Raw genomic sequence first — 12817 nt, forward strand, 5'->3', positions numbered from 1 at the left:
TATGAGACAACCTAGAAAAAAAAACACACAAATACTGTATATATATATTTTTCCCCTGGACATGAGGTTTCCTTGACAACCCTTTGAGTGTCAAACCGTGTAGACCATTGGGCTAATTGAGTAATTGAGAAGTCCGGCATTCACACTCTGGCCCTCTGGGGATGCGAGTTTGCCTGTCTCGGCTCTACCTGGGCCACGGCACGTCGAGAGACTCGTCGCGGTTAATAAAACCGGTTCAGGGCGGACTGAGCGATCTGTATCAGGGCATCGGTTCCAAACCGGAAGCGAGTTTTGTCGGTAGAACACGGGAGCATAAGGTTGGACGTAAGTTCAAGGAAAATTCGGCACTGGAAGTTTTTTTTAATTTTTTATCATTATTACACAGACAGCATTCGTAAATGAGTGAAATGGCTCGTCAGGCCATGTGGCAGAAGCAGAAATGCACTGGGAGTTTGAGGCCACACTTTGAAATGACTTTCCCTTTGATTTAGCGCTCAGGCTAACGGGAATACCAGCATGCGTCCTTCATGATAGGCAACACAAGCTGTGGTGTCGATTAGATTGCAGGCGCCACAAGTAGCTATTTAGAGTCAAGATGCCATAGGCCAGTGTTCTGATAGACCCTCCGAGACTCTGGGGAGTAGCTGAAGGGTTGCTGTGGTTTTGAGTTGTCTCTTTAGCTGTAGAATAGGGTAAAGCCACTTGTCATAAAAGCCCACTTTCATGATTGGACCAACATTATTTGCGACGTTTGAAAAGAACACTCCTTCCCTTTCTTTGATAGAAGTCATAGAAATTCTGTCATAGAAATTTCAGCCTCTACCTGATTGGCTCCTTCATGCCAAAAGCCCCTCCTCCTGAGATTCTAAAATCCATTGTTTGACAAGAATTACATTTTCACGGTCCAATCACCCCACAGTGCATTTTAAATCAAACTTAGTATGATTGACTCGTATCAACCACAGTAACCATGCTAGGTTTCACAGTCCTGTTTTGTTTGTTGGGGGAGGTGAGTGGTGCGTGCCAGCGGTAGTGAAAATGTCATATGCGGAGTTAATTTAGGCCACTCATTACAGTAATAACTGCAAGAATTCAAAATGCGTTTGATGTTTCTCACTTCAAAACATATGCATCTTTTATGTTTTGGAGACACGCTGAGAGTCTCAGAATCAGGTGAATGTATGTTTATTAGAGGAGCAGCTGGCCTTTGTAATCATGTACCTTCTCCCTCTAACGGATCCAGATGTTTTTTTTCACTGGGAGAACGCTCGCAGTTTAAATTTCCATCAACTGTAGCGTGTTGTGCGGCTTTGACAAAATTTTAATGGCTGCCATATTTTTCTTCTTCTTCTTCGTTCTTTCGTCTGCTTTCTTTTGCGGGGGCACGCGGTGCCTTCTCTGCTTCCCGTTCGCGCACCCCGTCGGTTAGACGCGATCGGAAGCCGAGGAGGCCTCGGCGACCGTGCGATTGGTCGGTCGATCGGGCCGGTCGCCGAGCGAACCCTCAACAGCGGCGGCTGATTGGACGTCGCCGGGCGAGCCCGTGAGCAGCGGTGGCTGTGCGGATCCCTTTAAGAGGAAACCTGGTTAAAGATTCACTGAGCCCCTGAGAAATGCATAAATCTGTGTATCAGACTCTTCTGTTCCTGTGCCAAGCGCTGAAACTGATAATGAATTCCTTGTTACTGTTTCTGGGCCTCCGCAGTATTGTCGGCAGCAGTGGGGGGGGGGGGGTGAGGGGGATGGGGCGGGGGGCGGGGGGGGGGGGGGGGGTGTCTCGGCCAGCGCAGACAGGCTAGACATTTTAATTAAGCTGTATGCAGCTTTTAAACCCTATTTTTGTCAAACGTCTGATTTTAAAAATCTCTCTGAGACCTGTCATCCCGACAAGCACACGCACACACACACATCTAAGCATGCACACACGCACACACATGCGCACACACACACGCACACACAGGCACACAAATGCACACAAACACAGGTATGCATAAACACATACTGTCACACACTCCCATCACAATTCCCCACACATACACACAACCGAAAACACACAGACACACACAAACACACACACAAATATATCTGAGCGTGCACACATGCATGCACATACACAAACAACACAGGGACACACACAGACCAACAGACTTACGTGCATGTGTATCCATACACACATATGCGCCATCTTAACACACATTTACACACACGTACACACATACACAGGGAGCATATCACAGCACAGCGAATGTCAGTCAGTTTCCTCCTTGCTCAGGACTTTCACAAGCCCTAAAACGCAGTCCTTTTAGCAGTGACACAGGTACCACATTGTCACGGACAGCCTTCATCCAAAATCACCCCCCCCCCCCCCGCCTCCTGAGGCATGTAAATGCCCCCGATACGAGGAGACCCAGGCTGATATTCCAGAACGTTCTCTGCGCTCTCTCTCCTGTTCAGCCAGCTGCAATACGCATAACCTGTGAGGCAGAGACCGGAGATGCAGATGTACCGTATTTGTTTCAGATTTTCCTCTCTTGATTTTTGCAGTGGCTTTGTTGGAAGGGGCGGAAAAAAAAACAGTTTTCATCCCGAGGACTTTTCGGGGGAGGGGAGGGGAAAAGAGGGGGAGGATGGAGGGAGAGAGAGAGGGAGAGAAGAGAGAGAGAGAGAGAGCGAGCACAGGCCATCCCCAGAGGCTCCATAACTAGACGCAGAGTGTTGCGAGCGGAGCGAGGCTCAGCTCCCTGGCGGACTTGCTGATTGGACGGGCTGTGGGGAGCCGGGGGAGGTGTCAGGAAGTGAGCTCGCTCGCCCGGGAGGCCATAGGAGAGGGCCACAGGAGACATTTTTGACTTTTTTTCAGCTCCCACTAAGGACGTGCTGCCAGAGCGATCCGGACTCCATTACCGTAAATCAGCGCCCCCCCGTGCCCGTTTCAGAAAGGGGGAGATGTGATGTCGTAGTGTACATGCACACACAACCACACATACTCCCAGCAACAGCCACGCACAAACACACCACATCGACACAACACAGTCACAACAACGCACACACACACACACTCTCACATACAGTCACACACACAGACACAAACACAGATGCACACACATACATACACACACAGGCGCAAAGACAGATGGACATTCACACACATGCACAGTGAAACAGACACAAGCAGATATGAACAGACACTTGAGTACATAAACAACAACAAAAGCACACCAAGTGAAAACACAGTTTAATTTCCAAGGCTTATGTAGATCTGATCTGAGATCAGTTTGGGGGCCGGTGTAGGGTGAAGTGACTCTGCATATGTAGATCTGAATCATCTTGCACATGCACCCCTGGCCTTCTGAGGGCACTGTAACTATAGCGACGGGAATCCTGTCTATAGCTGTGGCCTGGGTGGAAGGTCACATAGAGTGAGGGAGGGGGAGGAGGGGTTCATGATTTCTTTTTTTTTAGTAAGAAAGAAAAAAAAATTATTTTGTGTTTTTTATACAGAAACACAGTAGCCATCCAGCTCCCTCTATAACCAGCCAAACCTCAGTGACCCAACAGCCCAAACATTCAGACCAGAGTTATTGGTCCATATGTGTATTAAAATGGAAGGTGTAGTAACTATTTCAGATGTTCTGAAAAATAATTCTTAAAATGATAAAATCATCGGTACTGGCAAAGTCATCCGAAAGATTGCCAAAGAGTAGCCATTTGAGAGGAAATGAAGAGTTAAAATGTTTTTCTTCCCTCGTGTTCTAAGTAACGGAATTTGAGAATCATCACATACGTACAGCACCTGAAAATTAGGCAAACTATTTTTAAACATGTTTTCAAAAGCCATCTTGCAGTAAAAAAAAAAAAATGCTACGTTTCAGTATCAGATTTATTTTTTCCACATGTTCTCCCTGTAGAGGATCAGACGTATCTAACTCATCTGATACACGGCCATTTGAAGAGTTAGTTCCTCGTAGCGGTGTGTTTCTTTTGGCACGGGGGGTAATTTTTTTGGGGGGGGGGGGGGAGCAGGGGGGGATTTTTATGAGAGCCGCCATTTTGTTGCAGGGTCCGTGTGTTTGTTTGCCCTCAGCTCGCTAACAGCGGGTGACGTTATAATCAGTGCCGTCAGCGCTAAAGGTTGCTCACGACTGTGACCGCAAAAATGTCTCCGTCTGCTTCGTTTGCACTCGCGAAAATTTCGCTTTTAAATTTACGCCGCCGCGTAAATCGAGTACGTCTCATCAGAACCGGCCATCTCGTAAGCTTCCAGGAGCGGGCCTTTTGCCATAACCGCATGTGTTTTTATTGAGAGGAGTAGCAAGTTCATGATGTGTGTGTGTGTATGAGAAAGAGAGATGGAGAGAGAGAGTGTATACGCGTATGTGTTTGTGAGTGATTGGATGAGAGGAAGAAAGAAAATGGAGCATGTGTGAGAGTGAAAATGTGTATGCGTACTGTGTGTGTGTGTGAATGCACGAGAGAAACTGTGACAGAGAGAGAGACCGAGAGAAACAATACATGCTGGCTAGTGAGAGAAAGATTGGGATTGTGTGGGTGTGGGTGTGTGTGTGTGAGTGTGTGGGCGTAAGCTTTATCTGATCATAAATACTTTGCAAATAGCCTGTGAATGGGGCTAAAAAATCTGGTGGGTGGATGTTTTGCGTCTGCTCATTGGTTACGGATGCGCTCTCGCCCGTGTGCGTGCGTGTGTGTGTGTGTGTGTGTGTGTATGTGTGTGTGTGTGTAGGTTGGGGTGTGGGGGGGCTGCGGTAGCTCGGTGCTCATTTATACAATAGGCCATTCCATTAACGCCCCACCTGGAGCCTCTCCGTTTTGATGGGTCACAGCTGGTTTGAGGGCCCAACTGAAGAGCCATACAGGGGGCCCGGCTGGCATCGGCGGGCCCCGGAAACAGCCTGCGCCGCGTCACGGATGAGTCCCCGCGCCAGGTGACACCCTCCCCCCCCCGCCTCTCCCCTTCCCCCACCCCTCCCCTCCCCCCGTACCCGGACGCTGGCGGGCGGACCGTTCGGGGGGGGGAGGGGGGGTGTTTTATGGGCGCTCGGGAGGCGGCGGTGAAACCCTGAGTCAGCGGTGTCTGTGCTGCCGGCGGCCGTCCCGCGCTCTGGGCCGGGTGTTATTTACTTAATGGGCCCGCGTCTCCGTCCAAACTCATTTGCGGGGGGTTAATAATCTGTATGGGTGCGTGACAGAGCTCAGCTAGCGCGCCGCTAATGGCTCCTGCCCGGCTGGAACCGAGTCGTTATTTCGCCTCTGCCCGCCGCGCCCAGAAAACCTGCTCTCCTCCCCGCCCCCCCACCCCGGCCCGGTCCCCCCTCACCCAAAACACATTTGAGCAGGTGTGCCTCGGCACGCGCGCGCCCCGGCACGGCCCCTCCGAGGGCCGTTGGAGGGCCCGGGGGTCCCGCCCGCGGTAAACGGAGCGCCGTTGTTCTGGCCGTCGTTTCGAGTGGGCAGCGCCTGAACGGGCGTGACAGCCGTCTGAACGCTTCCTCGCCTCCGGGGGGGCCGGGCTCGGGCTGGACGGGCCGAATTCCACCCGGCCTTCCCCCCCCCCCACCCGTGCTCAAACAGAGGTTTCGTCCTCCGTCCCTGGCAGGGTTTAGAGATGAACCGCTCGTAAAACCGGCGACCAGGAGGACGTGCCGTTTGTGGAAGGTCGAAAAGTCCGACCGTTCCATCTGGACACAGAGACCGCTGATCTCCCTTCTTTCAAGACGGTTCACTGCCTCAAACTGTAGCTGTAACGTAGACGATTAATGATTATAAACTTTTCAGATTTACACTGAAATGTAGCAACGCAGTATAATACAGTACTGAGCAGTGCTAATTAAAATTACGGCTTTCAGTTTTCAGAACATTCTGAAGCCACTGGCCCGGGTTCAGGTCCCTTATCAGCCAATCGGTGTTTGATCTTGCCTGGTGAAAGCCAATCAGGTATAAGCGGTTACATGTCGGGTGTATGCGGGCTGTTTGTGAAACCGTCACACAGGTATGCTGATTATGGGCTGACGTTTGTTCACACCGTGTGATCTAACTGTCAGTTTGAGAGCGCTCACAATAACTCAAAATAGCATATTCGCATATTATCAGGTTTTCATGGAACAACAAGCTGAAAATGCAATGCTGTTGTTTATTTAATTCCATTTTCCTATAGAGTGTACACGCCGGAAAAATAATTAACCTGCGGTGAGTTCAAGGGGTTCCTCTTATTACAGTGGCCACTGAACATGTTAAATGTTGTAATAATGAAAATGAAAATGGTAAATCCACAGTTATATTGTGAGCATAAGCTAAAACGGTTAACACTATGTTAAACATACTGTTTGTCAGTGTTCAGTTGCAGCCATTTGTTTTGATTGCTCACAGAGGGGCAGTCTGTTTTAATAAAGTGCGAGAATTATCTGATGGATTCTGAATGTTTTTTCTCTCTGTCTCTCTCTCTCTCTCTCTCTCTGCTGCGAATATTTCCTTTGTACGTTGCAGGATATAAAACAGCCAGCATTACAAAAAGGTTCTCCTCCTATTTTATTTCTGGAAGGCCTTGTGAAAATTGGAAATGCTTGTGAATAAGGTTACCATGACGCTGGCCAGTGGAAGATGGGCTCCCCCTATGGGACCGTGTTGCATGCAGGGTTTTGTCTGGTTTTCCCAGTGAAGGGCTGTCACCCTCTGTTTGCTTTTCTGAGGGTTTTAGGGTGAGGTATGCTGTTCAGTGCATTATGGCAAATGCTTTGTCAAATCGTGTGTGTGTATATATATATATATATATATATATATAAAATGGGTGTGTATGTGTTTTAAGATATTACACAATTATCAGTGTGTGCGTGTGTGTTTTAAGATCTTACACAATGCCAGGCTAAGTTATTAATTAATACTTTTTTTGCAGTATTATGGCGCTTCAAAAGAACATCTATATGATATGCCTCTAAGCTGACATACATTGAATTCATACATTTTTACAAATAATATAACATCTTGCAAGTACGCAGTATCCACTTTGAGTATGCATAGGAAGGGCTGATACTGCATATGCTCACTGTCTGTAATGAGGAGCACACAAGACCCAAAACTTCAAGCAGCAGCACAAGCGCTGAAAAAAAGTGCACTCTAGTGTCTCCCCCTGTGAGGTGCAGGGGTCGTACTGAAAAGAAACGAGCAAAATGGCGGACGGTTTGACGGCATCGTCGGTCGGCCGCGGTACAGGGGGCGACCCCGTCGCACGGAGCTCGGCCAGCGAGCGAGCGAGCGAGCGGCGTGACGTCGTGCCAGATGAGGGCGAGAGGCGATGAAAGCGCGCGTCGATTTGGCCTCGCGGCGCTGCGCCTCGAAATGCCGCCCGCCGATCTGAAGCGCCTCCGCCGCCGTCGGCACGCCGCGTTTCCTCCCCCTGAACGCTCGTTAACGGGCCAGGCGGCTGGCGCGCCCCGACCGCTGCGCTCGGGCCCTCTGGACGCCGGCGCGTGCAGGCACTCTGTCCTCTTGCTCTGACAGCCCGTGACTGTATCGCTCCTGCAGGTGAGCCTGTTAGCTCCTGACAGTGCCTGCGTTAGCTCGCTGACAGAAGTGAGCCTGTCTGCTGCAGACGCGTGTCTGTGTTTCTCCAGGCTGGCCCCACAGGTTGCACAGATTGATTTTCCTTTCTTTTTTTTTTTCTTTTCTTTTTTTTCCCACCTGGACTGGAAATAGATCTTTTTTAATGAAGGTGGAAGACTTTTCCTTTCCCCGATTAGATTATAACTATTTGCAGAAAACTTTGAGGTTGAGCCTAAGGGTCTAAATTGTCTATATTAACTTCTTTTTTTTTTTTTTTTTTGGTGAACCAGTTTCTATCCCATTATTTTGTCCTTCTCATCTGGAGTGCCCTGTATCGGTGAGCGTGTCTCATTGCTGGAATGTCCCTTGCCGGGGTGCGGACTCCATTACGCTGCCGGAGAGAAACTGAATTGAGGAGCGGGGCGCTTAGCTTAGCTAGCTCTGATCCCTCAGTAAGTTGTGAGCCGCTAATTCGCAGTGCCTCTGCCAGCGAGGGGAGTCTGTGGAAGCGGGCTTGGAGCAGGAGCAGAGAGGAGCTGGGCGGGCACGGTCGCCCGCGGGGATCTTTCAGCGCCGGAACGCGGAGTCCCGACTCCTTCGGCTCGCTCTGCCTGCAGGCGGCGCGGCGCTCCGGAATTCGCCCGTTCTGCTGTGTTCTGTTCCACCGTCGCGCGCCCGTCCCGTTGCCAGACACCCCGGGCTAGCCGTGGGCCCGGCGCGGCTTGTTTTTCACGGATTTCCGAGGCGGGTGGGGGAGGGGGAGGTGGGGGATGGGGCGGGGCGGGGGTGGATTTGCTGAAGGTTGCGTGTGCTCTTCACTGGTCTGGCAACCCATCCTAGAGCAGCACCCCGCGCCCGCCAACTGCCAGGCCTGATAAATTAAGGATGGTGTGTTAGAATGCCAGCAGGGGCATAGCGGGTGGCCATCGCAGTGGGGTATGAGGCCAGTGGATGGGCAGTGAAGAAAGGGGGAGTGAGGTTTGGACTGTAATAATTCAGAGACGTCAGCAGCATGAAGTTCACATACAGACAAGTGTCTTCAAGAACAGCTCGCAGATTGCAGCTCTTTGTCTGAAAATAGAATATTTTGTATGTTTTTGTGCATGTGTACGTGTGCGCCACGCGGTTATATCACATCCTTTCTCGAATCCTGCGCACGCCACACAAGGTGTTCAGTATTGGTTCGGAGACAAGGCTGCATTTCGCACGGAGACCGCTTTGTCTCTGTCAGAACAGGATTGATCAGGTGGCATTTCCGAAGCGTTTTTACCCCGTCGATACGAGCGCCTTCGACGCTTTACCGCGGATCGCTAAGTCTGCTAGCGGTGCCGCTCGCGCGGCGCTAAGTGCATCTGAAAGTGACGGCTGTCGCAGTCGCGTGGATTCGAAGCTTTATGTGCGCGTGACGGTTGATTGATATCCCTGCCCCTGCTTTCAGGCTTTTCTCTCTCTCTCCTTAATGTTAATTCCGCTTTTTTCCCCCATCGCCACACCGAAGGTCTGTTTTTCGGCGTTCTCCTTTCTGTTACCGCTGCTGCCGAATTTCCAAACGGGAGTACCAACCAGACGCTCGCGCTGTACACACTCCGTCTCCGTCTGTGGCAGCGGCGCTGCGTTAGCGGCGGGCCCTGCGTCTCACGTGACTTGGGGAAGTTCACCCCGGGCGCCTCCTTGCCGAATGCATCGCTCTTATTATTATTTGACGTTTCTTGCGAGCGTGGCGTTTCCCCTCGGAGATCGGGCTCATTTTCGGAGAGCGGCGGAGAAATTTAATAAGCGCCGAAGCCGAAGCGGGCCGGAAAGAGACGGCCTCGTCGGACGCACTGAGGGTGAGGAGCAAGTGCAGGTGGCCCTTCACGGGTTTTATGGAGAAACGAGCAGCACCAGCCGCTCCCGTCGGGTTTAATGTTGCCAGATGAGATCACTGTAACGCACAACCGAACACTATGTTCTGTATGTTTCATCTGGTTCCCTTCCCATGGATGTAACACCTGCTTGAGTATCAGTCAAGAATACACACTGACACCCCTACAAATATACTCTCTCTTTCTCTCCTTCTCCCACTCTCACTGGCACACATTTGCATGCACACACACACACACATACACACACACATTCACATGTACTCACACACACACACACTCGCACTTGAGTGAATGTGCCCTGATGTACACATCATCTTGTGTGCGTAATGAGCCTGAAGCAGGTGTTGCATGTCCAGTTTGTGAGCTTAATTTCCACGTGGCCCCTGGCCTTTTTCCCAAGACTAACTTCAGGTGTGCTTAGAGCTCCAGTCACGTGTGCAGGTGAGGTGGTGATGTCACAGTAAACAGTGATTAGAGACCCAGTGATAGGGTAGAGGCTAAAACATCACAGGATGGCCCTCCAGTTTGTTTGACCGCAGTATTTACATTGTATTACCTGACTGGATTAGTACACACCGAGCCCTGTCAATTAAAGCGCTGCCTGCTGACATCAAGCAGAGGAGCAAAGAGCCAAAATGTCACGTTATCCAGTGTGGTTCTGAGCCAGAATGTCAGCTGTTTCACGCTATCCAGTTTGGTTGTGCTGTTGTGCGCTGTGTGTCTCTTGTCTTTTCCTGATGTGTGCTTCTGTGGTCATGCTTGTAGCTTAAAAAGAAGTGACATTTGTGCAATTGCACAGATGTTTGTCTTGAGGTCAGTTGGGGCTTTTTTTGTTTCTGTTTGTTTTTAATGAAATCTGGAAAAACGCTAAAGGTGACGAGCTGCGTATAAAATGCACAACAAAACCGATGATTGGTTGATTGATTGCTTGATTTGTTGATCGTGTGTTCTGTGTGTGTGTGTGTTTCTGCAGAGGAAGGACTGAACCACGAGTGCAAGCTGTGCAGCCAGACGTTCGACTCCCCGGCCAAGCTGCAGTGCCACCTGATCGAGCACAGCTTCGAGGGCATGGGGGGAACGTTCAAATGCCCCGTCTGCTTCACAGGTCTGTCAGAGAACGCACACCTCACGCACAACGTCGGCCAAACGGTGACAGCGGTGCACTCTGGGAACTGGTTTAGAGCTAGAGCCAGGTAGTTATTTTAGGATTTACGTTCAAAGTGCAAGAAAGTAAGGGATGTGCATCCAGTTTGAATGGGGAAGGAACTCTTACGGTCCTCAGTGTTAAGGATGAAGCCTTGTTTTTGGAGTAAGAGGTTTAATGGGTTTGTGGCAGTACATCTACAGTACATGATCACTGTTTGTAAGAACTTCTGAGTTAAGTTTCACATTTTTAAGATAACGATCTGAATTCAGGAAATGTTGGTCCTGAGCTTTTTGGCTCACAAATGAACTAAAGTGTTTGTTTCAGCGATGTTGGTGAAATCAACAAACTGTGAGAACAGAGAAATCGCTGAACTCCACCAAGCGTGAGGAAATCTTTAAGAAACTCTGCAAAAGACTGCTGGAAAACGAGCAGCTTGTAATTGCACTGATTAAAAGTGCCCCTTGTTACTTGTAGGTTCTGCGTTATTTTGGCAAATGAAATGCACACCAGGATTATAGCTCACATTTATAGGTTCACATTTTTTCTGAAGTTCTGCTCGTCTTCATTCAGTGCAGAATTAGAGTGTCACGTTTTGTTACTTGGGCCACTATTTTGCAGAGGCAGTGTAAAGACATTAGTCTTGTGTTTACTGCCAGTTTGCCAATAGCTAGCCAGCGCCTCACTTCGGACCTGAAAGCTAAATCCAATTGTGTCCACTGGTTGGGGAGCGTTCAGTGTGTAAAACTGTATCGACAAGTTGCCCTTGATCAAGGCGTCTGATTTGCCAATAATTGGCTTGAGACGTGCTGTCTGAAACAAGAAGTGCTTTTTAAACTGTGTGTAAAAGAAAAGAAAGAAAAGAAAAGAACATTTAAAAAGCCAATGGCTGGAGTCAGAGCGCTCTGCTCCATATGGAGGGGATGTTTTCAAATTTCTCACCCCCTCCCCTCCCAAATACGAAACAAAAGAACGCAGTCAATGGCAGAAGACGTGCTAATTGCCCGAAGTCCAGGTAATGCCCCCTGTCCCGCTGTGACTGAGGGGGGGGGGGCTCCCTCCCGTGGGAGAGGTTCTTATCTGCTGGGGTCGGCCGGGTTAATTACCTGTATAATGGAAACCGTGCGCACCTCGGCTCGCCGTCCTCTGATTCGCCGTTCAAACGGAGGTTAAGACTTTCTCCCAGCAGCCCCTGATCTGTCACGTCCAGCACAGAGCTGCGGTTACAATACTGGACTCTGGCTTTGAGGGCTGTCTGGTGGAAAATTGTGTTTCTGTCATTCAAATGTCAAAATCGGGGCAGTCACAGAATATTCAAACGTATGAGTAGTTTGCAATTTGTGGATCTAAAGCATTTCCCTGGCCGTTGCTAGAATACAGCCCCTGTCCAATGAAAGCACCCAGCGGTGACTCTGAGGAGCACAATTCTGGTGTCTTTACCTCCAGTGGATACCCATAGAAAGGCTACACAATGGGGCCTCAGAAAGTGTCTGGACAGAGGTGGGGGTGAGGGGCGGGGGTGTCCCGGGGGGGTCTGAACAGAAAGGCCTTGGTGACAGGGGGTGCATGATTAAGGGTCCCCCCCTCCCTCTGCGCCACAGAGCCAGGGAACAGTGGCCCCCATTCAAAGGAGACCCCTGGAAAGAGGGAAGTGGATGGGACATAATGAGGCATTGGGGGGAGGCCTTAGCACTACCCCACCCAGCCCCCCATTCCCAAAACCCCCTAAGGTGAGGTCCCTGTGGTGGAAGGGCCCCGATTCCACCTACCCCCCCCTTGCCCCTCCCCCATATCAGGTCCCACCCAAGGAGGAACATTTGTGGAATGATCATAATTTCCTTTTACGGACACTGAAAGGGAAAAGTGACAGTGGGGGGGCAGGTTTGGGCCATTATGCAGCAGGCTGAGGGAAAGTTCATTATTGTGTCTCAGGATGGTGTAGGAGTTGAGTGGCTTAGATCTGCCTTTTTCTTATACAAAGGTCCATCCATCCTAGTCAGGGTCACAGGGGGTGCTGGAGCCTATCCCAGCATGCATTGGGCCAGAGGCTGGAATACAGCATGGACAGGTCGCCAGGCCATCGCAGGGCACACACAGCATTCACTCACACTCTTACACCTTATTCACCTAACCTGCACGTCTTTGGACTGTGGGAGGAAACCGGAGCACCTGGAGAAAACCCACGTAAACACGGGGAGAGCGTACAAACTCCACATTAGCGTCTTCGCTAAGGCCTGCCTGTTGTGCCTGAATG

The 12817-nt window shown here is 50.2% G+C and overlaps 1 protein-coding gene across 6 annotated transcripts in view; it reads left to right on the plus strand.

Annotated features, from left to right (window-relative positions):
• Window positions 1-12817, plus strand: part of LOC135260793 (zinc finger protein 521-like) — a 135371-nt gene that overhangs the window by 97351 nt on the left and 25203 nt on the right. For all 6 annotated transcript variants that reach the window (XM_064346339.1, XM_064346340.1, XM_064346341.1 and 3 more), the window contains one exon: window positions 10393-10524. In XM_064346339.1, coding sequence (XP_064202409.1) covers window positions 10393-10524 — 132 coding nt within the window. The remainder of the gene's footprint in view (window positions 1-10392; window positions 10525-12817) is intronic.

The sequence above is a fragment of the Anguilla rostrata genome, chromosome 8 (genome assembly GCF_018555375.3).
Source record: "Anguilla rostrata isolate EN2019 chromosome 8, ASM1855537v3, whole genome shotgun sequence".
NCBI classification, from domain to species: Eukaryota; Metazoa; Chordata; class Actinopteri; order Anguilliformes; family Anguillidae; genus Anguilla; species Anguilla rostrata.